General features: G+C 42.0%; 2 protein-coding genes across 2 annotated transcripts in view; one reads left to right on the top strand and one right to left on the bottom strand.

Moving 5' to 3' along the window:
• ABRAXAS1 (abraxas 1, BRCA1 A complex subunit) overlaps positions 1-15,807 on the top strand; it is a 30,939-nt gene extending 15,132 nt beyond the window's left edge. The window contains exons 5-9 of the mRNA XM_075264864.1: positions 3,738-3,931; positions 5,571-5,690; positions 7,206-7,290; positions 13,647-13,755; positions 15,182-15,807. Of these exons, the coding sequence (XP_075120965.1) occupies positions 3,738-3,931; positions 5,571-5,690; positions 7,206-7,290; positions 13,647-13,755; positions 15,182-15,558 (885 nt within the window). The 3' untranslated portion in view covers positions 15,559-15,807. The remainder of the gene's footprint in view (positions 1-3,737; positions 3,932-5,570; positions 5,691-7,205; positions 7,291-13,646; positions 13,756-15,181) is intronic.
• A 77-nt stretch (positions 15,808-15,884) lies between these two features.
• On the bottom strand, positions 15,885-25,307 carry MRPS18C (mitochondrial ribosomal protein S18C). The gene is made up of 6 exons (XM_075284552.1): positions 24,987-25,307; positions 23,471-23,508; positions 20,187-20,270; positions 18,175-18,232; positions 16,052-16,111; positions 15,885-15,968 (listed from the first exon to the last, which is right to left on the bottom strand). Exons 1-6 carry the CDS (start codon positions 25,072-25,074, stop codon positions 15,904-15,906), a joined length of 393 nt encoding a protein of 130 aa, XP_075140653.1. The 5' UTR covers positions 25,075-25,307; the 3' UTR covers positions 15,885-15,903.
• Between the last annotated feature and the right edge of the window lie 30 nt (positions 25,308-25,337).

Raw genomic sequence — 25,337 nt, 5'->3', positions numbered from 1 at the left:
ATCGGTCACGGTACCATAGCGCTTTAGTGTCAGAAGGGCGTTTCTGACAGTTAGCCAGGGACGCCCTTCTGCCCAGCAGAGCCTATCGCGCTGTACTGTGGTGCGGGGAGGAACACCCCCTCCCTCTGCTCACACAGCACGTCCATAGACGAGTGTTATCAGGAGGGGAGGGGGCGTTCCTCCCCCTCACACTGTACAGCGCGATAGGCGCTGCTGGGCAGAAGGGCGTCCCTGGCTAAGTGTCAGAAATGCCCTTCTGACTGTAAAGCGCTACGGTAACGGGACCGATAGCGCTTTACATCGGGCACAGATCGGGAAAGCCGATAGTAAGCTGAATTCAGCGCACTGTCAGCTTTCCAGCAGTATATAAAACTGCATGTGCCTGATCTGATGAAAGGTCCTCTTTAATAATGTATATTAAAAAAATGTATTTGTTTCATAAGTGCTGGCAGAAAATCAAAAAGTTGTTAGAAAGTTTAGAAAGCCTTATTTTTTTGTTGGAAGAGTTGTATTTTTCAGTGACACTTTTCAATGTATTACCGTATTTTTCGGACTATAAGACGCACTTTTTTTCCCCAAAATTTTTGGGGAAAAGAAGGGTGCATCTTATAGTCTGAAGGTGGTGCCTGGCATCCGCTGTAATAGAGAGGCGGAAGCCGGTAAGTGATAGACGCCATTACAGGTGCCGGGGCCTGCGACATCGCTGCGCTCCTCTGCCCCGCATGAAGCCAGCAGCGGCAGGGGCTCCTCCGTGCCCCCGCCGCTGGCTTCATGCAGGGGAGAGGATCGTAGCGATGTCTCAGGCCCCGGCGTCTATCCCTCCCCGGCATCCGCCTCTCTAGTACAGCGGATGCCGGGTCTGCAGTCTGTATCAGCGGCCCCTTCTCCCCCGGGGCCGGTCCCCACCGGCCCCGTACCTGTAAAGTTGCAGGCCGGCTCCTGCGCGGCGATATCGCAGGAGCCGACCTGTTCGGGTGACAGCCGGGAGCCTAATGAGGCTCCCGGGCCTGTCACTGCTATATATTAGTATTGCGGCTGGGTCTATGACCAGCCGTAATACTAATAGACAGAATGTCCCATAGACGGCAATACAGTTGTATTGCCGTCTATGGGACTTGCGATCAAGTGACCGCAGGTTCAAGCCCCCGGGGGGGAATAAAATAGTAAAAAAAAAAAAAAGCTTTAAAAATATGAAATAAATAAAAGTTCTAAATCACCTCCTCTTTTTTTTTTTCAATACAAGGTGATCTAAGCAAATAGATATCCCCCAAAATGGTATAACTAAAAAGTACAGCTGGCCCCGCAAAAAAAAACGCTCTATGCATCCCCGTACAGCTGCAGGGTCACCTGTCAATGTGGCCTTGCAGCTGTTGCAAAACTACAACTCCCATATATTAAATATTTTACCAGTTTTTGCTTCAAAATTTTTTTTCCCTATTTTCCTCCTCTAAAACCTCCTCCTCTTATAGTCCAGTGCGTCTTATAGTCCGAAAAATACGGTAAATTATATTTTGCTTATTGGAAAAGTTAATGCCCTGATAACTTCATTTTGCAGGTCATTATGGGTGCGGAAGTACTAAATGCATATTATTTCATTTGCACAGTGGAAACAATGTTTTAGAAAATAATTAGAATTTATATTTCTGCATTGTAGTTTTCCATCAACATGCTTTATGAGGGTGTCTTATTTTTGTGGAAGGAGCTGTGGTTTTCATTGGTTCCAGCCTGGGGTACTTAAGAACTTGTTAATATTTCTTTTAATTGCTGTTTTTGGCACCTGAGTAACAAAATTCAGCATTTTTTGTTATAGCATTCACTATCTGGGATAAATGCCAAAGCAGTTTTGTCTGATAATAACATTCGTAAGTTCTGCTAGGGGAGGTTAACATACTGTTACGGCTGAAATCTGCTTATGAGGGTGCTTGTACACCTCTTAAACCTATGCTATGTTGCATTTTCAGTGCTGGGCAGAATTTACCAGAATTTATGCCGACCTGCAAAATAAAGTTAACATAATATTATTTTTTTTTTATTATTTTTTTATACTGCACAGTGAATTCTGTAAAAACCCATTTAGAAAATAGCACAATTGCATGTTATTTTCCAAATCTACCACATTGAGATATATATATATATATATATATATATATATATATATATATATATATATATATATATATATGGCTGTTTATGTGAAAAGGGCCCACACTGTCGATATGGAGTTCTTGGTATCATTGTAACGGTTATGGTGTAACATTGTCCGAATTCTTAAAAGTCTCAACAAATTTGTAAACTTGACATATTTTTAAATAAAATTTTTGCATAAAACAAAATTGTGATTTTTTTACCCAAATATGTTTTGGACTATTTTCTCTATAATTAGTATCGACGATCTGGGCCCTTTTCACGTAAACAGCCACATATATATATGTTTTACACTTTCCTAGTATATTGTATGAAATATTACGTGGTACCATTAGGAATTACAATTTGTACTGCAAAAATTAGCCCTCTTATGGCTTGCTGAATGGAAAAATAAAAAAGTTATGGTGCATATAAGCAGAAATATAAATGGAAATAGAAGCAGGGGCAAGTTTATGTAAAAAGGAGACATCCTGTTATAGAACTATAGATATAGTATGTTGTAGACTGAAAATTCACATTGTCCTACAACTTAATTTTTATTTCCCTACCTGCTTAAGTTCTGTTCACATTTGTGTTGAGCTGTGCATTATGTACAGTTGTTATTGCAGTAAAAACCTGATGGACCCCATTTTGAGTTAGGACAAATGGGGCCAGAACTTTGTCACTGCCATGGTTTCCACATGAAGCCACCCTTTCACTGTTAATAGGTCTACTATCATTGGGAAAAGTCATTTTTAACTAAGCACATACTTCCATAGCCTTTAGTATCTAACACATACCTTTTGTATCTAACAGTCTTCTATTCTCTGCTATGTGCGTGAGAGCAGGGAGACGAGTCAGCAGCAGCACAGCAGCCGCTCTGCTCTCACGCACATAGCAGAGAATAGCATAGGGTGCTCACAGACACTTCCAGGGTGCACGGAGAAGCTAATTAGCATGTGAATTAAAACAGGCTCATTCAAAAACTACTGAGCTGATTTATATACAAAAGGTATGTGTGGAATAGCCTTTCTAAAGGCTATGCAAGGATGTGCTTAGCTAAAAATGACTTTTCCCAATGATAGAGCCCCTTTAACCTTGCCTCTCAAATGCCTCGCTTCTAATTTTCTATGAAGCCAACTTAACTATGGGTGAGTAAATGGGTGAACAGGAATCAGTAGACTTCAGCTTTCCAGCTTTGTGAATCTATAACTCCAGTTTGTCCAGTATGTACCAGTTTATTCTGTGGGAGTTCTTAGAATAGACAAGCAGGTGTGCATGCTGGGAGTCATGGTTTCACAATAGCTAGGGTGCTGAAGATTGCTGATCCCTTGTCTTAAATTAACCCATGCAGACAGGGAGGGAATAGATTCCACATACACTGTCATTGTAAGACCCAAGTCTACCATTTTAGTATAATTGTGCTATAGCGATGGTCTTCCATCCAGTAGTTTATTACGATTATTACGATGAGTTGTCATTTTATGGCATACTGAAAATGAAAAACTGGTCAAAGGAACAGCTGTGTTCAGACCAGAACATTGTTGTGTGATAATAAAAATTTGTGAGCTGCTTCTTTAATATTAATTTATTTCCTTTTTTGGGGGCTGCAGGAAGTGATTGGATGGTATAAATTTCGCCATAACACTGAAGAGACTATAAGTTTCAGGGAAAGGATTTTACATTTTAACCTTCAGACGTACTTATCTAATCCAGAGCTTGTTTTCCTATTGGTCACATCACAATCTATAACAGAAACCAAATCTACGCATCTCATGGAATATGCTTTGCATAAAGCCCAAGACAAGTAAGTATTTCAGTATTATTTGTCAATAAAAGTCTAATACAGAAATTAGAATTTAAGAGGATCCTTAAATACCCCAACAGTACACCCTTGACCTTGCCTGGTACATGCAATATCTAACTGGATACACCAAATCTAACAATCTTTGTAGTTCTATCCAGACTAAGATTAGTTATCAAGGTAATCCAGGTTATCTTCCGAAAAACTAAATATACCTGCAGCACACCAGCACTACTGATACACACCATTGGAAATGTCAACCAGCCCCTTAATATTTATGGATTTGACTGAAAAAAATAAATGCCATGGCTCTTTAGATCAGGACATTGTGAGACTCTCAGCTCCTAAATTCCCACACATGACCTGACACGTCCGGAATATGTTATTGCTGTTATTTTTAATCATGTGTGACTGTAATTTAATGGTGCTATATTGATAGCTGTATATTATTATGTTTATATATTGTTAAAATAGATACTGTCCATTAAAATCTTTTAAAGAGGACCTTTCATCAGATCGGGCACATGCAGTTTTATATACTGCTGGAAAGCTGACAGTGCGCTGAATTCAGCGCACTGTCGGCTTTCCCGATCTGTGCCCGGTGTAAAGTGCTATCGGTCCTGGTACCATAGCGCTTTAGTGTCAGAAGGGTGTTTCTGACACTTAGCCAGGGACGCCCTTCTGCCCAGCAGCGCCTATCGCGCTGTGCTGTGAGAGCGGGGAGGAACTCCCCCCTCCCTCTCCTGATAATACTCGTCTATGGACGAGTACTGTGAGCAGAGGGAGGGGGCGTTCCTCCCCGCTCACACTGTACAGCGCGATAGGCGCTGCTGGGCAGAAGGGCGTCCCTGGCTAAGTGTCAGAAACGTCCTTCTGACTATAAAGCGCTACGGTACCAGGACCGATAGCGCTTTACACCGGGCACAGATGGGGAAAGCCGACAGTGCACTGAATTCAGCGCACTGTCAGCTTTCCAGCAGTATATACAACTGCATGTGCCCGATCTGATGAAAGGTCCTCTTTAAGTAGATTTGTTGCAGAATATTCAGCAAACATCTTTCACCTAAAAAAAAAAAAAAAAAAAAAAAAAAAAAAAAAAGATTTACTTGTTGAAGAAGCAAACTCCATTCAGATGGATGGAACAGATTTTGTTGCCTTAAAGGGATCCTTTAACTCAGACATGATTTTTTTCTAAGTACCATGTCGGAATAGCCTTGAGAAAGGTTATTTGTCTCGTACTTTTCGTCCTCTTCTCCCTGCCACCATTCGCCTACAATCCTGGTTCTTGTCTGCTCGGCCCGAGGCCTAGAAGAAGAGGATGAAGATGACGCTGCTGAAGAAGAGGAGGCGGCGCTGGAGAGAGTTCTCACGCAGCAATGGGGACGCCCCCAGTGCTGTCTGATCGCGGGGGACCGCCCCCAGTGCTGCGAGAGAGCTCATTAGCATACCGACAAGAACGACGTGGAGAAGACGACGAAAGGTAGGAGACGAATAGCCTTTCTTAAGGCTATTGCTATGTGGTACTTAGAAGAAAATCATGTCTGAGTGATAGGATCCATTTAATGTCTGAAAAGAAGGCAGAGCTTGAGAATACATATGTCCTTTGTTTTTTTTCAGGCTGACATTCTTATTACAATCTCAGTCTTTTTCAGAAAGTGCCTCTAATAATTGCCAACTTGGGACTGTCAGATCAACAGGGATACAGCACTTTATTTGGATCCTGTGTGTCTACTGGATTTAATCGTGCAGTTGCAAATCATAGGTATGGAGGGGAAACTGGATTGTCATGGAGAAAATATGGTTTATTCAAAAAGTACCTACTATGGGTTTATAACGGTTCATAGATAAATGACATGTTACTACGCCTGCGTGACCATCATGGAAAACAAACTGCTGATTTTTATTATCTCAATAATGTACATTTCCAACTAACTATCTTTCTCTTTTAAAGATTTAAAGGGAAGCTGTCAGGGTGATTTGGGACACTGAACTAACCACAGGTCTTTATGGGCTGGATTTTAGTGTCCTAATAACGCAGTCCATGGCAGCATTAAAGGGGCTCTATCACTGGGAAAAGTCATTTTTAACTAATCACATCTTTGCATTGCCTTTAGAAAGTCTAATCCACACCTACCTTTAGTATATAGATTGCCTCAGTGGTTTCTGAATAAGTTTGTTTTTATTCATATGCTAATTAGACTGGTGCACGATACATCGTGTACTCCTCTCCTGTTGTTTCCTATGGGAGGCTGCTGCTGATGATGACTCAGCTTCCTGTTTGCCTCACACACATAGGAGATAATAGAAGAGAGGAGGCTGCTGGGAACTTCCTGTACTGGCTGAAAGCTTATTAGCATATTAATAAAAACGGACTTATTCAGAAACCACTGAGGCAATCTACATACTAAAGGTAAGTGTGGAATAGCATTTCTAAAGCCTATGCAAGCATGTGATTAGTTAAAAATAACTTTTCCCAGTGATAGAGCCCCTTTAAAAATAAACATGCGTTATATTCACCTATTAGCTGTACTTCCCACATTGGTGTGGTTCTTCAGTGAAGCTGGAGATGTACATCTTGGAATATGACCTCTGGCACGTGCGTGGTGAATTTCATCGAACTCTTCTTTAGGTAAGGGGGCGTTCACACTACCGTCTGTGTCCGACAGGTAGTGTCTGCTCCTAGTGTCCGTTCAAAATCTCGCACGGACATTAGGAGCGGACACTAGTCGTGTCTGTGAGACATGTCATTCACTTAAATGGCGATTGGGTGCGTTCTTTTGCACTCCATGCCCTTCCTTCACTGTCCGCATGTAAAGATGTCCGACTTTTCAAGCGGACAGAAAAACGTTTTTTTTTCTGTGCGCTTGAAAAGTCGGACATCTTTACATGCGGACAGTGAAGGAAGGGCACGGAGTGCAAAAGAACGCACCTGATCGCCATTTAAGTGAATGACAAGTGTCACGGATACAGCTAGTGTCCGCTCTTAATGTCCGTGCGACATTTTGAACGGACAGTAACTGTCGGACACAGATGGTAGTGTGAACGCCCCCTAAGTATAAAGCTTGTTTGGTTTTTTTTTTGTTTTTTTTAAATGCAGCTGTGGATTGCGTTATGTCGGAGATTTTGGACACTAAACACCCGGTTCATAAGGACCTGTGGGTGGTTTAGTGTCCTAAATCGTCTTGACAGGTTCCCTTTAAAAACATTGATCAGTAAGTTTACTTATTGACTTTTTGTAATAGTTAAAGAACATGAGGTTATTTCTGTGTTTGAACAGGTCAGAGTTTTTTAATGAAGATGGTACTTTAAAGGAAGTGAATAAAATCACTGCTATGTGTACAAGTCTACAAGAAGAACTCGAGGTAAATAAATGTACATCTTTCATATTTTTTAAGAGATCTCTTTGGTCTACCGTATATACTCGAGTATAAGCCGAATTTTTCAGCAAGGTTTTGTGCTGAAAAAGCCCACCTCGGCTTATACTCGAGTCAAGCAAAAAAAAAAAAATTTTTTTTTTTTATTGGGGGAGGGGAGGGGGGGGTCTATGACCAGCCACAATATCAATGTATAGAATCCCTGTGTCTGAAAGTGCCCAGTCTACTGAATATAGGGTATCTGCAGTGCTCCTGTTCCGTCGGGAAGGGGTTAATAGCAGCACTGCAGATACCCTATAGTCAGACAGGCTGAATTCCAAGTGGGGGAAAAAAACTCAGTCCTCAAGCTCAGGGAAGGGGCAGACAGACAACCAAAACACCCCTCCCCTTCCCCAGCACCCAGCAACTACTGCACCCAAAAACTACGACCATTTTAATTTTTGAAATTTTCCAGTAGCTGCTGCATTTCCCCCCTCGGCTTATACGCGAGTCAATAACTTTTCCCATTTTGTTGTGGTAAAATTAGGGGCCTCGGCTTGTATTCAGGTCGGCTTATAATCAAGTATATACGGTAGCTACTAAAAAGTTACTGTATTTATAATATCTTGTGATTGCAAAAAACCCAGCATGTTCTAAAACAGCAATGTGTACATTTCATAAGATTTACCTTATAGAAGATGCAACTGACATTAAGATGTCCAGTCAATTTGCTGAGTAGTGGCTTGCCAAAGTATTCATACCCCTTGAACTTTTTCACATTTTGTCACCTTACAACAAACTTAAATGTATTTTATTTCGATTTTAAGTGATAGACCAACACAAAACAGCACATAATTGAGAAGTTGAACGAAAATGATACATGGTCTTCAAAATTTTAATCAAATAAAAATCTGAAGAGTGTGACGTGTGAAAGTACTCAGCCTGCTGTACTCTCATATCCCTAAATAAAATACAGAGCAATCCATTATCTTCAGAAGTCACTTAATTAGTTAAGCGTCCAACTGTGTAATTTAGTCTCTGTGTAAATACACCTGTTTTATGAAGACCTCAGTGGTATGTTAGAGAACATTAGTGAACAAACAACATCATGAAGACCAAGGAAGTCACCAGACATATCAGAGATAAAGTTATGGAGAAGCTTCAAGCAGGGTTAGGTTCTAAAAACAGATCCCAGGCTTTGAGCATACCAAGGAGCACTGTTCAACCAATAAAATAGAAAAAGTATTCTACAACTGAAAACCTTTTAAGACATAGTTTTCCACCTAAACTAACAGCTCGAGGCCCATGGTCACTCTGGAGGAGCTGCTGTCGGGGACATTAACAGGTCCTCATAAGAGTATGTTGCAGAGTTCCAAATTAATAATTAATTAACAGGCCTAGATGGGCTACCACCCATTGGGCCTGGAGAAGCCACACACACACACGCAGCTGATAGTGTATCAAGTGAGTTCTGATTTTATTGTAAGAAAAAGGTAGTTTAAATACATTACAGACAAAGAGCTGGCTTGGCTATTCTAATCAGTGCAACATAATTGGTCATAGAGATATAAGACAAGCCTGGCACATGACTATTGGCTGAGGCTCATTATAATCTGCATCTCATTATAGCTTTCCACACTGGGATGGACTTTCCCATGAAACAAAGAAGGATTCAAAATACTTATGTGTGAGCTAACATCCCAGACTATGTCTATATGTATATATCATGGCAAAAGAGATAAGATGACATGCTTCATAGACCCTAAGTCTATGCACACTCTAAGTGACCTTCATATATCATAAAATATGACAAAGTGCCCAGATACCATAAGATTAATACTCTTGTTGGTTATGTGTCCATACATCATGTAAAGGAGGTAAGAGATATACAAAGTCAGCTGCATCTTCTCAAAGTGAGGCCCTTGAGAGATAAGGATTAGCAACCTATGTATTACTGTTCATTATCACATTCCTTAAAGTCTAACAAAGGGCCTCCTTGACTTAAGCAGAAAAAATACATACTTATACAGTTTATATGTGAAAGATTACAAGATGGCTGCCAAAATACAAAGATGGAGGACTTAACTCTAAGGGTGCATTCACACTGAGTAAACGCTAGCTTATTTTGTAGAGTAAAAATTTTGCTATCCCATTGACTTCAATGATATTTTTTTACAAGTGTAAAAATACGCCTGTAAAAAATACGCCTGTAAAAATACGCCTGTAAAATGTCATTGAAGTCAATGGGATAGCAAAATTTACAAGTGTAATTTTACTCTACAAAATAAGCTAGCGTTTACTCAGTGTGAATGCACCCTAACACTGCAGACATCCACAGGTGAGATGGAAGAATCTATCCACAGGACATCTATAAGTGGTGCACTCCACAAATCTGGCCTTTATGAAAAAGTAGCCATTGTTGAAATAAAGACATAAGAAATTCTGTTGCAGTTTGGCACAATCAATATAGGGGACACAGCAAACCTGTAGAAGAAGGTTCTCTGGTCACATGAGATTAAAGTTTACTTTTTGGCCTAAATGCAAAGTGGAAAAGTAACGCTGCTCATCACCCTGAACATACCATCCCGACTGTGAAACATGGTGGTGGCAGCATCATGCTGTAGGGAGGCTTTTCTTCAGCAGAGACAGGGAAGCTGGTCAGTATAGCTGCAGAAAGATTTGGATAAGGAATTGTGATAGTGCTGCCTGAAGTGATGTGTCTTCAGGGTGTGCTAGAAGCTGTAAAAGTTTTAAATTAATCTGATGCTTTAGGGTACAGTATTTCTGAGAAGTGGTACAACGTAGGAGAAGTCTTGGATATGGGAGTGGAAGGCTCTGAGCACAGGTTGGGTGCTAGACAGAGATGAGGGAGGAAATGTAGGAAGGAGCAGCATTATGGAATATAAGGCTAGTGAGTCCTACCCTATCTTGTCCAGGTTCCAAGACAAAAAACAGCGATAAGGCCAAATGGGGCTAAATCAGTGCAAAGACTGCATTAGATACCTTAGGCTCAGCTTTGGTGTTCTGCAGTTGGCTGCATATAGACCTGGATAAAAGTTTAACACTAGGAATAGCAAAATAAGTCAGCTCTGCCTCTGGGCTCCACTCTCACCACAGACACAATACTAATCAGTTTATACTGCAGCAAGAGGAAAGACACGCAAATAATGAAAAAAAATCAACATGGACCCAACACCACCACCATTTCCTGAACCCAAAAATAAACCAAAACCGCACTGGGCAGGAACAAGAAGAAACAAGGTTGAGATCTGTGTCCCCCCCCCAATGAGTACAAGAAAAGAGTTTTATGGCAAGTACAAAAATCCATTTTCTCGCTGATTTCATTGAGGAACATGGCACCATGAGCATCAATCTGGCTACTAGGAATAGAAAAATATGTTGGCTTCTCCTCTGGTCTACCGTCTCCACAGACACTATGCTAAGGGTCTGTCGTGTCTCCCTTATCTGTAATAGGGAGACATGAACTGAATCAGATCTGTCTTGCATCATTTTTCTTTCTTTCAGATGCAGGCATATGCCACATTACTTGTTCGCCACTGTGCTCTACAAAGAGCGCCTCGTTGGTCACCCAGTCCCCAACTTGTAGCATCGGCAGTCTGGCCCATCTTTACCGCTCATCCAAAAGGCAATCATTAAGGGTGGGTGACACCCATTTTATATTGGGGATCCCTGTTCCTGGCCCCGGTACCTTCTTTTAGGCCTTAGTTGGCCTTCCAAAGCTCTCGCCTGGCACTGTGCCGGAAAAGACCCTTAGTTCTTAGGAAATTTCTTTACTTTATTTCCTATTTTTCTTTCTTCTCCAGCAGTCTTCAAGCTCCTCAGGGATACTCTGTCTTCTTGAGAGAGAGAGAGCACCTGAGCAATCTTCTCTGTTCAGCCTTTCTGGCAATAGGACTTTTTTCTGGTGGACTGATAGGTTAACCTCCTCCTGGGTTAACCCTGTTTTCCTTGGACTCCCTCCGCTATGTCCTCCTATTAAGAGCCAACCTGTCCCTTGGTCCCCAAACAAAACAACTAAAAGTTATCATATGGCTAGACTGAGGCCATCTGCTCTGTCTGCCTTTCGTCTAAGCTAGTGCTGTACCCTCCTGCACCCTCTCCAATAGATTCCACCCCTTCTCAGAGAAACCAGATCCTGCTTCTCAAGAGGATGTCTCCTTCTGCCATAGGCACCGCTCTCCTCTGGTCTTCCTCAACCATAGGGTGTTTCACCATATTTTAAAGGAACAATGGCTTCAGCCGCACCATTCCGTCTTGCATTAGGAAGACCTACATTCTCTTTCCCTTCCCAGACCAGTGTGTCTCCAAGTGATTAGAACTTGTGGTGGTGGACCCAGTGATAGCTAGGCATCCAAGTCTACCATTCTGCCTTTAACACACACCGCCTCTCTCAGAAATCCCGACAAGAGAGTGGATTCTTTCGCCAAGGTGGTTCTTTCCTGTGGCCTTCCTACGCTGCTTCTTGGCTCTAGAAGGGTTTCTCCAATACAGCCCCTCTCCAGGACAACCAACTGATAGCTTTCAAATCCTGAACGTTTACAAGTACCTCTGCGAAGCTTCCTGAATACAGCTCTTCATTTTGCCATTTTGTCCACCATACAGTTTAGATCCATTTGTGGACCACGAAATCCACCTCCAGGAAGGTGGTCATGACTCTTCCCCTTTTGCAGGAGGAACAGGGCCGGCTTTTTGGCAAGGGCACAGAAATGCTCATTGCTGAAGTTACAGGGGGAGAAAGTGCTCTTTTCCCGTATCTGGAGAAGGGTGGCTGGCATTCTCAGAGTGTTTGCTCCTTTCGTGGCTACACCTCTCATTCTGGAGGACAGTATTCCTGGAACTCCCTCTCCAAAAAGCCCTCTTTCAAGCCAAGATCTGCATGGATGTCCCAAACCAAGCCCTCCATTGCTTGAAGGTCTTCCCCCCACTCAGGGCTCCTTGGTTATGGGAATGGATGCTCTACGTTTGGGAGGTCTGGCTTGCCAGCAATGATGACACCTGGAACTGAGAGGTGGTGTTGACCGGCTTCTCCTTAGAGTTCTCTTTTGTTCCAAATGAAAGATTTTTTCCATCCACTTTGCCACCTTCCCCCCACTCGAGCGGCAGCCTTTCTTCAGGCCATTTCCACTCTTGCAGCAAAGAGCCATTGTCCCCATCACGACTTCAGAGTGTTCCCAGGGTTTTTATTCCAATCTGTTGGTTGGATTTCCACCTTCTGTAAGTGTTCCCTACTTTTCTCCTACGGGTTCTCAAGAATCTTAAGACTGCGGGGCTTCCAGCCATCCTAATGCACAGCTGATTGCAAAACCTTACAACCGAAGCTGGCATAGTCAGTGACCACAGATTGGATCTGATAGTACTTGTTAAAAGTGTGAACAAAGGTCTAGGTGGCAGCTTTGTAGACCTGGGAAGTGGAAACCTGATGCCGAATAGACCAGGCAGCTCTGAAGGCTCTCATGAAAGGGCAGTCACATGGAGAGGCAGCAGACTATCCTTGAGTATATAGGCCTCCCTGTTAGCAAACCGAATTCATCTGGAGATGGAGGCAGCCAGGCCCATGTGAGGGCCCTCAAGCAGAACGAAGGTAACCAAATGATAGAAGTGGTCACTGAGAGACAAATAGACCCAGCTTGCCCTGATTGGGCAGAGAGATGGTAAGACAATATCCTCGGTGGTGTGGAAGGAAGAAACCACCTTCAGCAAAAAAAAAAAAAAAAAAAAAAAAAAAGGAAGGTGGCCACGAAGGACAATATATATATATATATATATATATATATATATATATATATATATATATATATATATATATATATTTATTTTTTTATTGTAGACATTAAAAAAAATGAGGCTTCCGGGACAGTACAGACAGTTTGGACACCATTCAGATAGAATCCTTTTAAAGTTAGTAAAAACACTATACATCTCCCCCATGAAGGGAAGAGACTTTTTACTCTCTGCAAACAGAGCTGGAGGGACAGGAAACACTGATGGGAGGAAACAAAGAATGGGGCTTTTGACCTCTGTAGGGACAGGCAGATCATTGGGGGCGACTTGAAAAAAAAAAACCCTTTCTGCTGTGGAAACAGCATTTTTTGGTGAAGTTTATCCTGCAATTTTATTTTTTTGAGCCAGCAGTGGCTTGAAAAGGAATGTAAAAAATAAAAGAAATGTTTTCCTTCAGTTAAATTCACTCCTGACTTTGGCTCACAAAAACAAACAGTAAAATCTGTCACTTATTTTCCCCCAAAAAACCTTTCTTTATATTAATAAAGAACAAGCTAGTTTAATAGTATATTCTCTTTTACAAGCAATGTTTATAATTTTTTTGTAATCTTTTCTCTATCCAGGAAACCTGTGGTCGTGTAGCAGAAAGTGAAAGTTGTGTAGAAAGACTATTGAAACAAGTTAAGCAGCTGAAGAAGCAAATAGCTGAGAAGCGGCAGCTTCGTAAAGAAGGTAATGGTTTACAATTTTATAGTGGCTATAGTTTTAAGCATTCAGATCAACAACTAACTGCAGAGTTACAGAAATTTAGTTGATTTAGTTACTTTTATGAGATTAGTTTTGGAGCCAGCTCAAGCAGAAGGCAATGTTGTATATCTGAGTAATGCTATGTTCACCATGCCACTGTGTTTTCATTTTTGGCATGAAAAAAAACAAAAACACAGGAAACCCAAAAAAGTCATATAATGTAAATTAACTTTGATTATTCATTTAAGCGCCATTTCAGCTGGCTGTGTGTGGTCCAGGTAATATGGTATACATGACAGCTGCTTTTCTTGGATGAACTGTAGATCCTTGATGTTGTGAGTTTCAGTTCGCCTGGAAGCTTACTGTCAGACTCAATTCAGTTTATGACAGTAGACCAGAACAGACTTGACAATCAGACTGGAACTTATAGCATCATGAATTACTATAATGTAGTGAGTTTGGAAATGCTGCCAAACATACTGTAATACCTGGACCACACTCGGCTGACTGAAATGGTTGATAATGGGGAACAATAGATTGCATTTTATTGCTTAACAGAGAAACTAGACCATGGGACAAGTTTTATCTACAGTTGATCTGGAGCTGTAGACACACAGATATAAACCCAAAGTAAGCTCAATACTATGCAACCAAGATGTTTTCCATGATTTTAGTACCTTTTCCATCTCTTCAGCTGCTTGTATGCTCAGCTCCTGTGCATCCCATGACACTTGCTTTATGCTTCTTCTATTCCCCGTATCTTTCTTATTCTCACTGACCTGCACAAGCAGGACTGACTTATCACTGTCTTTATCAGATGCTGAGGGAGTGTGGGATGTGACCATAGACAAACAAATCAGGGAGCAGAAAGCATTTTATTCACATGAACCCCAGCTATCTTACCGTGCTTGTAGCTGAACTGGGACTGTTCTGGTTAAAGAATATCTTCAAACTTTTTGATTTTTCTGGCAGTTGTTATATAGTTTATTAAATTTTGGCTTTTTTTCTGTGAAATTCTGCATTTCTTATGTGTGCTTTGAAGAGAAAAAAAATGTGGGAGAAGATCACTTCAAACCTTTTTTTATACCTTAGGCATTATAAAACATAGAAACTTGTTTCTGGTGTCAAATGAAAGATATTCATCTTTCATATGACATGAAGGCTTTACTCATGTTATTTCCAGAGCTATCCCAATCCTGACAATGATTTCTACCAGTGATATTTATATCCATAGCAACCTTAGTGTTATATGGAAGATGAAAAATCTCTTCGAGTATGCCAGAAGCAAATTTTTACCTGCCCATCCCCCTTCATAAGTAACACTATGAGAATAATTACATTATCGAGTTCAAGGCTTATATTTGCAGCACTTGCTCTAGAAACTGAATAATATTTTACATTTGTATTTTAGGGGAGATAACATCTGCAAGTCCTGAAGAAAATGTTTTCCTTTGTCAAGCTTTACACAAGTTCTTCCCTAATTCTGCTGTTCTACAGTCCACTTCCCTGGGATTAAATGGGGAGATAATACCACATATCTGTGATGTCAGCCATAAGCTCTATGACCTAAATAATCTTACCTTAATAATACAACAGAGTGACCTCCCCAAAGCCTCTATGCAGAAAACTGGAAAGCGAAAAAGACCACCTCAACGGAAGACTAGTTTAAGAACCACACGACAGAACAGCAGCACCAACAACAAAATACTGTTCAGTAGTGGCACAGAAACGGACGATTCCGAGCCCTTAAAAATGGATTGGATGGGTTCAAAGTCCCCGACGTTTTAAGAACTTAGTAAAAAGTGGGAGTGTTCAGGTCATGAGATGTTTATCTCTATTCTTCCTTTTCTGTTTAAAAATAATTGTATTTTATTTTATTCAATGTAACCATTTTATTTTCTTTTTAGCACTCAAATATACTAAAGTTATTGGTATTTTCCTGGATTGTGCCTACATAGGAGTTTAACTATGTGAATGGATAATTTATGATCAGTTCATTTGACCTTGCTGATATTAGTAGTGAATGAAGTAAATATATAAAAGCTTTTAAAAAGGCTGCTGTTGTGTTTTCCAAGCTTAATAAATATTCACACATATTAGCAAAACATTCCTTTATTATTATTATTTTTTTTTTTAAACATCACAAATCTTTGGATCTTTGAGGTAGGCAGGGTCCTTGTATGTGACAGGCATAAACCCTGGAACACAAATAAAATTTCATGTGGATTTTGTTATGACGATATAGAAAAATTAAAAACAAAAAACACAAACATCATCTTACCCATAATGGTTGCCCTTTTAATGGCTTTTGATACAGCTTTTTGTTTTACACCACATAGCCCTGTGGAAGAAATAACAGTGCAATAGTAAGACTGTGTTCACATTTGTGCTGGGTCGTCCACTGCAGATGCCATTGTTTTGATCTACATCACGGGCACGCTACAATGAACCCCAATGAAAGTCCATGAAACACACATCCATTAATCTTAAGGTACTTTGTTTTGCTCCCATTGAAGAAATACCAGCAGCCGCAGAAATCACACTATCCCTCCCAATCATTTCAATGGTAGTGCCAGAAATAGCTTAAAGAGGACCTTTCATCAGATTGGGCACAGGCAGTTCTATATACTATCGGTGCCGGTACCGTAGCGCTTTACAGTCAGAAGGGCGTTTCTGACAGTTAGCCAGGGACGCCTTTCTGCCCAGCAGCGCCTATCGTGCTGTACTGTGGAGCAGGGAGGAACGCCCCCTCCCTCTGCTCACAGTGCTCGTCCATAGACGAGTATTATCAGGAGAGGGAGGGGGGAGTTCCTCCCCGCTCTCACAGCACAGCGCGATAGGCACTACTGGGCAGAAGGGCGTCCCTGGCTAACTGTCAGAAACGCCCTTCTGACTGTAAAACGGTACCGGGACCGATAGCGCTTTACCTGGGGCACAGATCGGGAAAGCCGACAGTGCGCTGAATTCAGCGCACTGTCAGCTTTCCAGAAGTATATAGAACTGCCTGTGCCCAATCTGATGAAAGGTCCTCTTTAAAGGGGTTTGATGGGAAAAAAATAATTTTCAGAAAAAAAGGTCTTAGTGCTATAAATAGGCTAATAAATGCACCCAAAAACTTTAGCAGTGACTTCTGGGAGCTCCTGGCACCTTCTGCATTAGTTTACATATGCACCTCTATGTTCTGGGCCTTTACTTCAGCTCCAATGATTCCTTGAGCTGCACTTAGAGCTGATGCACTCCCTCTTCCTGTTTCCCTAAATTACCTGCTCACTACACCCTCAGCAGCCAGCTTTAGACTACTAGTTCTTGCTCAGTCACTAACCTTCTCCTTTGGCTCTATATATCAGGGTTAGTTCACAAGGTGTCGAGGAATTTTGTTAGGGAAAAATCTGCTCCGGATGTCATCAGGCGATTTTTGACACAACAAACCGCCTTGAGGTTTTGGTCGCGTTTTTTGCCAATTCCGCAATTTTCGCCTCCCATTGACTCTTATTGTTTTTTTCAGGCGGAATATGCTTGAAGAAAGGTCATGTCGCTTTTTTTTCCCATTAGCGGAAGAAAACAAACCGCTAGCAGAACACATAGGACTCTATTGTTTTGAGGCGGATTCCGCGTCAAAATCCTGACCATTTTAGCCCGTGTGAAATAGCTCTTATAATGACTTCTGTATATCATCATTACAGACACACTGAGAAAGCTTCAGGGCAACAATTCCTTCTTCATGCTTTTTTTGACATTTGGTAAATATATACACACAAATACATAAACGGTATAATACACCACAGTGGCCCCTTCACAGTATAATATGAATGGCGCTAGATTCCGGCACTTCGCGTAGGTGCCAGACGACTCGCCCATGCCTGCTCTACAGAGCAGGAACACTGGCATGCGCAGTAGTGTGTACTAACTCTACTGCACATGCTGGCAATCTGTCACCCGTCACGAAGAGGAGATGCCGGCTGCCCAGAAGAAGTGACAGCAGGGAAAACAGGGATGTATTCTGCTGGAAAGGAAAATAGAAATTTCCTTGTAAAATCACAGTATCCTAAAATAATGTTCTATATGTGACTGAAAGCTGTGATAGCAATTGCAGACTGCAAATTCCTATATAGAAGACCACCACAACAAGTATACTGTCTGGTTTCTGTTTAGTTTGGGTGATGAATGCCAGTAGGGTATGACATTCATCAAAAAAATCTTCATCAGATGAATACATCTTGCTCATATACGATCAATAGCAGGCTCAAGCACAGTGTGTACATAACCTAACATATTCTCTTCCCTTATTACTACATGGGAAGTATATGGAGATGGGGATAACCTTTTGTACAATTCATACTGCAGAAAGTGTTTCCACACTAAGGCACAGTTCACAATGTTTCAAAAATAAGTGCAGATCCATACCTGTTATATGCCTTCCGTAAATGCGACCAGTGTGAGGTGAAACAAACTGAGACAGGAGCTATGATAGAAGGGTAACTGATGTCAAACTTTGTAAAAATAATTTCTAACAGTAAAGATAAATGAGTAAATCATATATTGTAGATGTGTTGCCAAATATATATAGCGCTAGGTTCACACAAGCATTAGTCTAAAAAAAAGTGGTCACCCATGGATTATAATGGGGTCCTTAAGCTTTCCGCTGGTTTTATACTGAAGCTGGCAGAGAGAATTGTCCTCCCATGATTTTAGAAGGAATCTGTAGAATAGTCTCTTACAGAGGTTCCAATGCATATGAACCTAGCCTAATAATTTCTCTTATATTCTTTTAACAAATTTTGTCTCCTTTCTGTGAAATCCTGCATTTCACTCTTTGCCGTTCTATTGAGAGCTGTACCCTACTTCTCATTTTCTCATGGTGTATAGAGTATCAGGCTGTGTACCAGGCTCTATACACAACACAGTCAGGATTGGGATATTAAAGGGGCTCTATCATTGGGAAAAGTCATTTTTAACTAAGCACATCCTTGCATAGCCTTTAGAAATGCTATTCCACACATGCCTTTTGTATGTAAATTGCCTCAGTGGTGTTTGAATGAGCCCGTTTTTATTCATATGCTAATTAGCTTCCAGCCAGCACAGGAAGTTCCCAGCAGCACTCCTGTCTCCTATTCCCTCCTATCTGTGTGTGCAAACAGGAAGCAGGAAGTCATCAGCAGCAATCTGTGCTGTACAAATGTATAGGAAAGAATAGGCAGAGGGTGCACAATGAGACTTCCAGGGTGCACCAAGAGGCTAATTAGCATATGAATAAAAACAGGCTCATTCAATAACCACTGAGGCAATTTACATACTAAAGATAGGTGCGGAATAGCCTTTCTAAAGTCTATGCAAGGATGTGCTTAGCTAAAAATGACTTTTCCCAATGACAGAGCCCCTTTAAAACGTAGCTCACAACTATAGATACATCAACCCTGACTTTGTTTTCAACCAGTGTTCTCTCTGTAAATCATAAAGGTAGAACCACATCATTAATGATGATTCTCCTCTTCGTATGACACCAAAATAAAGTTTCTACGTTTTATAATGCCAGAGATAGTCATTTGAAGGAACTCTCCCCACACCGTCATTTTGGCTTCACTTGACGCAGCCCCTACTTCATACATAATGAGAAGCAGGGACAGATATCAATAGAGACACAATGAAAAAAAAAAGTGAAAATAATGAAGAATTTCACAAAAAAGTAGCCAATATTTGTTAATAAATTATAAATTATATTACAATAATTATGACACAAATGCTGCCAGAAAATAAAAAGTTATCCGAAAGTATGTATGTGCAGGAGTGGACACTAGCATACCGAAGCACCAACATTGACTGTGCTAGCTTTAAAGGGGTTGTCCGGCCTTATTGTTTTTAAGGCCGATCCTCAGACCATGAACAGGAGGCTGACACATGATCACCTGAAGGCCCACACCGGTCACCTGTAGGGAGCTGCTTAAAGTGTGCTTCCTTTAAACCATATGGAGCTGGAAGCAGAAATCTCTCTCCATTATCTAGCTGCCTGGCGTCTTCATTGCAGCGGCTCCCAATGAAGTCCAGCCGAAAGCGACTCCATACAGATGATTGGTCCAGGGGTAAGGTTCTCTATCAATCATATAGTAATGGCTTATCCAGGAAGATAGGCCATATTTAAAATGAAAAACAAAAAAAACAAAAACACACACACACAACCCTGGACAACCCCTTTTAAAGGTCCAGCCCTGATATCCTAGACACAATGAACCCACAGTATCACAAATTAAGATTAGGTTACTAGTTCAAAGTTTAATTTACTGCTTTTTGTTTTACCTATGGAAAGATACCTATATCTCTTTCATCAAAGCCACATATTTCAACAAAATACTGAATTATAATCATTTACATCATTTTTATCAGTCAAAAGTCCTTACAATATTAAAGCTTCTAATACAGACCTGTGTATTCTTGTAATCTACTGGGATACCGCACAAAATACATCTCTTTGGAGGCTCTTGATAAGGATTTTCCATTTTCTGCGGCTGTCGGTAATAGAAAAGGACAAATGTCAAGTTTTTTTTTATGAAGCCATTAAATAAAGTAATCATATTTAAAATACTTAAAAGGGAACCGGTCATGAGGAAGCTGAATTTCCATCCCCTATTAGGCACAGGAAAATCACAAGAAATTAAACAGTCCCTCCTCACATCCCTCTTCAGTGTTTTTCCTGTTCTTATTAGAGGGCAGACAGAGGTTTGTTGTGTACCGTCCAGTATGGTGTCCCCATAACGCTGCTCAGTTCTCCAAGGGAGTTGCATCCCCTGTTGGGTCTCCTGACACCCAGAGAGTGCGAATCACACTGGACCACATAGCAACAGAGGAGATATGAAAGCTCAGTGTTCCCTCCTTTTCTTAGGAGGTGCAAGGAGGAAAGAGATGTTCCTAGTGAGGGAATACGGCACCTGGCCATCGGTAGCAACTTTAAAGGGGACCTTTCATCAGATCGGGCACATGCAGTTTTATATACTGCTGGAAAGCTGACAGTGCGCTGAATTCCGTGCACTGTCGGCTTTCCCGATCTGTGCCCGGTGTAAAGCGCTATCGGTCCCGGTACTGTAGGGCTTTACAGTCAGAAGGGCGTTTCTGACACTTAGCCAGGGACGCCCTTCTGCCCAGCAGCGCCTATCGCGCTGTACAGTGTGAGCGGGGAAGAACGCCCCCTCCCTCTGCTCACACAGCTTGTCCATAGACGAGTATTATCAGGAGCGGGAGGGGGGAGTTACTCCCCGCTCCACAGTACAGAGCGATAGGTGCTGCTGGGCAAAAGGGTGTCCCTGGCTAAGTGTTAGAAACGCCCTTCTGACTGTAAAGCCCTACGGTATCGGGACCGACAGCACTTTACACCGGGCACAGATCGGGAAAGCCGACAGTGCGCTGAATTCAGCACACTGTCAGCTTTCCAGCAGTATATAAAACTGCATGTGCCCGATCTGATGAAAGGTCCTCTTTAAATATCCCCCCAGATCTGTGGCTCCTGAACCAGTAAGTATTCTGGCTACGGGTTGTCACATATTAAAGGGGTATTCCCACGTCACATACTCACCAGTCTTTACTGCTGTAAAATCTTCTTTCTTCCTGGTTTCTTGCATCATTTGGTGGGCGGGGTTTCACATGCAACCTGCCGTTTAGCTCTGCCCCCAAATTCACATGTAGCTCCGCCCACCCATATTGGACTATGAAGTACAGGCAGGAGCAGCTCCATTCTGTGTTACATACAGAGACTGCCTGTCTCTGCCATAATGAACACAACTGAATTAGCTAGCCTGATAACTGGGAGAACAGAAGAAATGAAAGCAGCTCCTCTCCTCTATCTGATAGCAGGAGCTAGGTCACATGTGTGGTGTAGACACAGGAATAGCTAGATACACAGGCTCGCTCCCTGCACTTAGCCCCTCCTCCCTCCCCCCTGAGAGCAGCCGATATATCACTTGACTCATAAGCAGCTAAGTCAGGGCTGTGGCCACAAAGAATTGAATAAAGTAAGATAGTGGACAAACAAAGCAGTTTTGCTGAAGCAATGTATTTAGGAAAAGTCTTACATCCACATTAACAAGCAGTATAGATAGGATCCTTGTGATGGGACAACCCCTTTAAGACTAGAGATGAGCGAGTACTGTTCGGATCAGCCGATCCGAACAGCACGCTCCATAGAAATGAATGGATGCACCTGGTACTTCCGCTTTGACGGCGGCCGGCCGCTTAACCCCCCGCGTGCCGGCTATGTCCATTCATTTCTATGCGAGCGTGCTGTTTGGATCGGCTGATCCGAACAGTACTCGCTCATCTCTAATTAAGACGGAATCCTTACCTTTCGCCTACTATGTATTTTTCTAAGATAAAGAAGCTAAGGCTGTCCCTCCTTATTCTCAAAAAGAAGGCTAGTTATGAAAGTTTTGCAAAAAAACATCCTCCAGTAAAAAGCCAGTTTCCTCAGTGATGTACAAATGTATTTATTTATTTATTTTTGAAGATCAGCTGTCATTAATAGAAAAAATTAAAGGGATAGTAAAACAGGAAATTCAGTCCTCTTTCGGCCTCTTTCTCCTCTGAACCACAAACAGCATCGTGTAGCAAACCACCGCAAAATGGCAGCCCGGGCATGCACAGTCAGCTCTGCCCGAACCAGTAGTGGCAGGGCTGATTGCACATGTGCTGATTTGCATACTGATGAAAACCGGGATATCTACGGAACGGCGGCATGGAGAAGACATCTAAAGGTAGAAGAAGAATAGCCTTTTTTAAGGCTATTCCTATGTGTTAGCGAGAAAAAATGCAGTTTTAATGATTGAATCCCTTTAACGAGGATTCTGTCTCATTATTAGCACTAGATAGGCGCTGAATCTGCCTCTCAATGTAATTCTAAGGGAGGCAGAGATCAAATAAGGATGCTAAAAAAAATAAGAATCCGCTAGATCTTGCCACAGTATCTGCAGTTGATTCAAATGCAGAGCAGCATGGTGGCTCAGTGGTTAGCACTGCAGCCTTGCAGTGCTGAGTCCTAGGTTCAAATCCTGCCAAGGGCAACATCTGCAAGGAGTTTGTATGTTCTCCCCGTGTTTGCGTGGGTTTCCTCCCACACACCAAAGACATACTGATAGGGAATGTAAATTGTGAGCCCTGTATGGGACAGTGACTAACAATATCTTTAAAGCGCTGCGGAATATGATGGCGCTATATAAGTAAGCATAATAAATAATAATAACCCCTGGTGCGAAACACTCCACTGATTAGGCTAAGAGGAATTGGCCCAATCCACAAGTGAAAACAGCCAAGACTGGAGTTAGGATCAAATTCCTTTTTCATCTCCGCCGTTTAAAGAGTCTCTAAATCAGCTTGAAATTCTACCTGAAATCTGCCTTACATTCATTTCAATGGGAAACAGAAGTGTCCTGCTTGTTCTTCAGGTGGATTCTCCCTGAAACTCCAATTGATATGAATGGGAGGCAGATTTTGGAGTAAAATTTCAGAAAACACACCAAATCAACTTCAACTTCCTGCTGCACCAAATTTCTCAGTGTGACCATACCCTAAGGAGCCACCAATGATACAAAATAAAGGCTGGCAGCAAAAGTTCCCCGGGTCCTAGGAACTTTTGTGAGAGAAACTACTGATCACCAGAAAAAAATGATATTAATACATAGATAAAAACTATACTTCTATAATAGGAAATGTTTATAATTACCAAATCTTCAAGTGCAGCATGGTTACTGTCTGGGGTTGCTAGAAAAAATAAATAGATCAATTAAATAATACATATCAAATACATATTTGGTACATCCTGGTAGAGTTCTTAAAGGGGCTCTATCAGCAAAATCATGCTGATAGAGCCCCACATATGCGTGAATAGCCTTTAAAAAGGCTATTCAGGCACTGCTAAAGTTATATTAAACTACCCCCCCCCCCCCCCCCGTTTTAAAATAAAACCCTAAAAAAGAATGTTATCTACTTACGGATCGTGCACTGTGGGCGGGCATTCAGGGTGCGCCGTCTTCTTCTTCCACGCCTCTTCTTCCTCCGATGTCCTCTGGTCCCGTCCTCCTCCGGCGCTCGCGAACTGACACTGATATAAAAAAAAAATGGCCTGGGCGCATGTGCAGTAGCATGCGGCTTCTACTACGGCTACTGCGCAGGCGCCCAGGCCATTTTTTTTATCAGTGTCAGTTCGCGAGCGCCGGAGGAGGACGGGACCAGAGGACATCGGAGGAAGAAGAGGCGTGGAAGAAGAAGACGGCGCACCCTGAATGCCCGCCCACAGTGCACGATCCGTAAGTAGATAACATTCTTTTTTAGGGTTTTATTTTAAAACGGGGGGGGGGGGGGGGGGTTAGTTTAATATAACTTTAGCGGTGCCTGAATGGCCTTTTTAAAGGCTATTCACGCATATGTGGGGCTCTATCAGCATGATTTTGCTGATAGAGCCCCTTTAAGGCATCATTGCAAACTTAAATGGGCTATTCCACAAAGAGCATGTATCATCTATCCATAGAATAGATATAGCTGATCAGTAGGGGTCTGACTGCTGAAACTAACCTTGGGCAATTGCGGAATATGACGGCGCTATATAAGTAAGCTAAATAAATAAAATAACCAAAACAAATCAACCAGGATAAACGACGTGATTTTGTTCACGGTGGTTATTTCGGTTCAGTTCGAACAATATTTGTAGTTTCGTTCGGACCAAACATGTCTGAACCAAAACTGCAGAGAAGAGACACCAGAGTGTAATGATTGGAGGTCCGGTCGTGCTGCTCAGCTGTCTTCTTTAGCTGGAAGTCATTGTCAGCTGTGACGTTTCGTGTTGCTTCCACTGATTGGATTACAGAAGGAAGCCAGGGACATCACAGGTAGAGACGTCGCGTGTTCTTCGCTGAGGCCGCTTATTTGCCTCAGTCATCACATGTGGCGGGGACTTCTGCTGGAAGAAAACAACAGAGCTGCAGGACGGCGCTGGGAGACACCGGAGCACCAGGGACAGGAGAGTATGGTTAATTTGTTTTTTGTTATTTTATTTTTCACTTCCCTTGGCCTAATCAAAATAAATACATATAAAATAGCCTGGACACCCCCTTTAAAAAGGCTGTGCCACAACAGACAATAATTATAGTAGTAGTCCATTGGCACTAGTTACTTTCTAGCTTCTGATGCAGACATAGAGAGGGCTCATACATGTCACTGTGTGTGCCTGTAGCAGCTCTTACCTGTGCTGTGTACTGAGGAGGAGGTGCACAATCCTGGCAGCTGATGCCGCTTCAGCACAGCACCCCGCAGTAACCTGACCAGCAGCATCCTACTCCACACTATAGTCTGTGACCTGCAGAAGGAGAGGAAGCAAATGCCTGTCCCGTCCTGTCACCTCACCGGCTCGACTCACAACACTGCGCCCTACATTATAGTTCCGTATCCTGAAAGTGACAACAACATGAACCACCAATATGATCTTGAATACTACAGCTGAATAAACGGACCTAGTCACGTGACATATGACATAACCGTGCAGCTTTATTATACGAGTTATACGAGTGCCTAAATTAGAGTATAGATATTATATT

This window comes from Leptodactylus fuscus, chromosome 1 (assembly GCF_031893055.1).
Source record: "Leptodactylus fuscus isolate aLepFus1 chromosome 1, aLepFus1.hap2, whole genome shotgun sequence".
Lineage (NCBI taxonomy): Eukaryota > Metazoa > Chordata > Amphibia > Anura > Leptodactylidae > Leptodactylus > Leptodactylus fuscus.
This window is presented reverse-complemented; position numbering and strand designations above follow the sequence as displayed.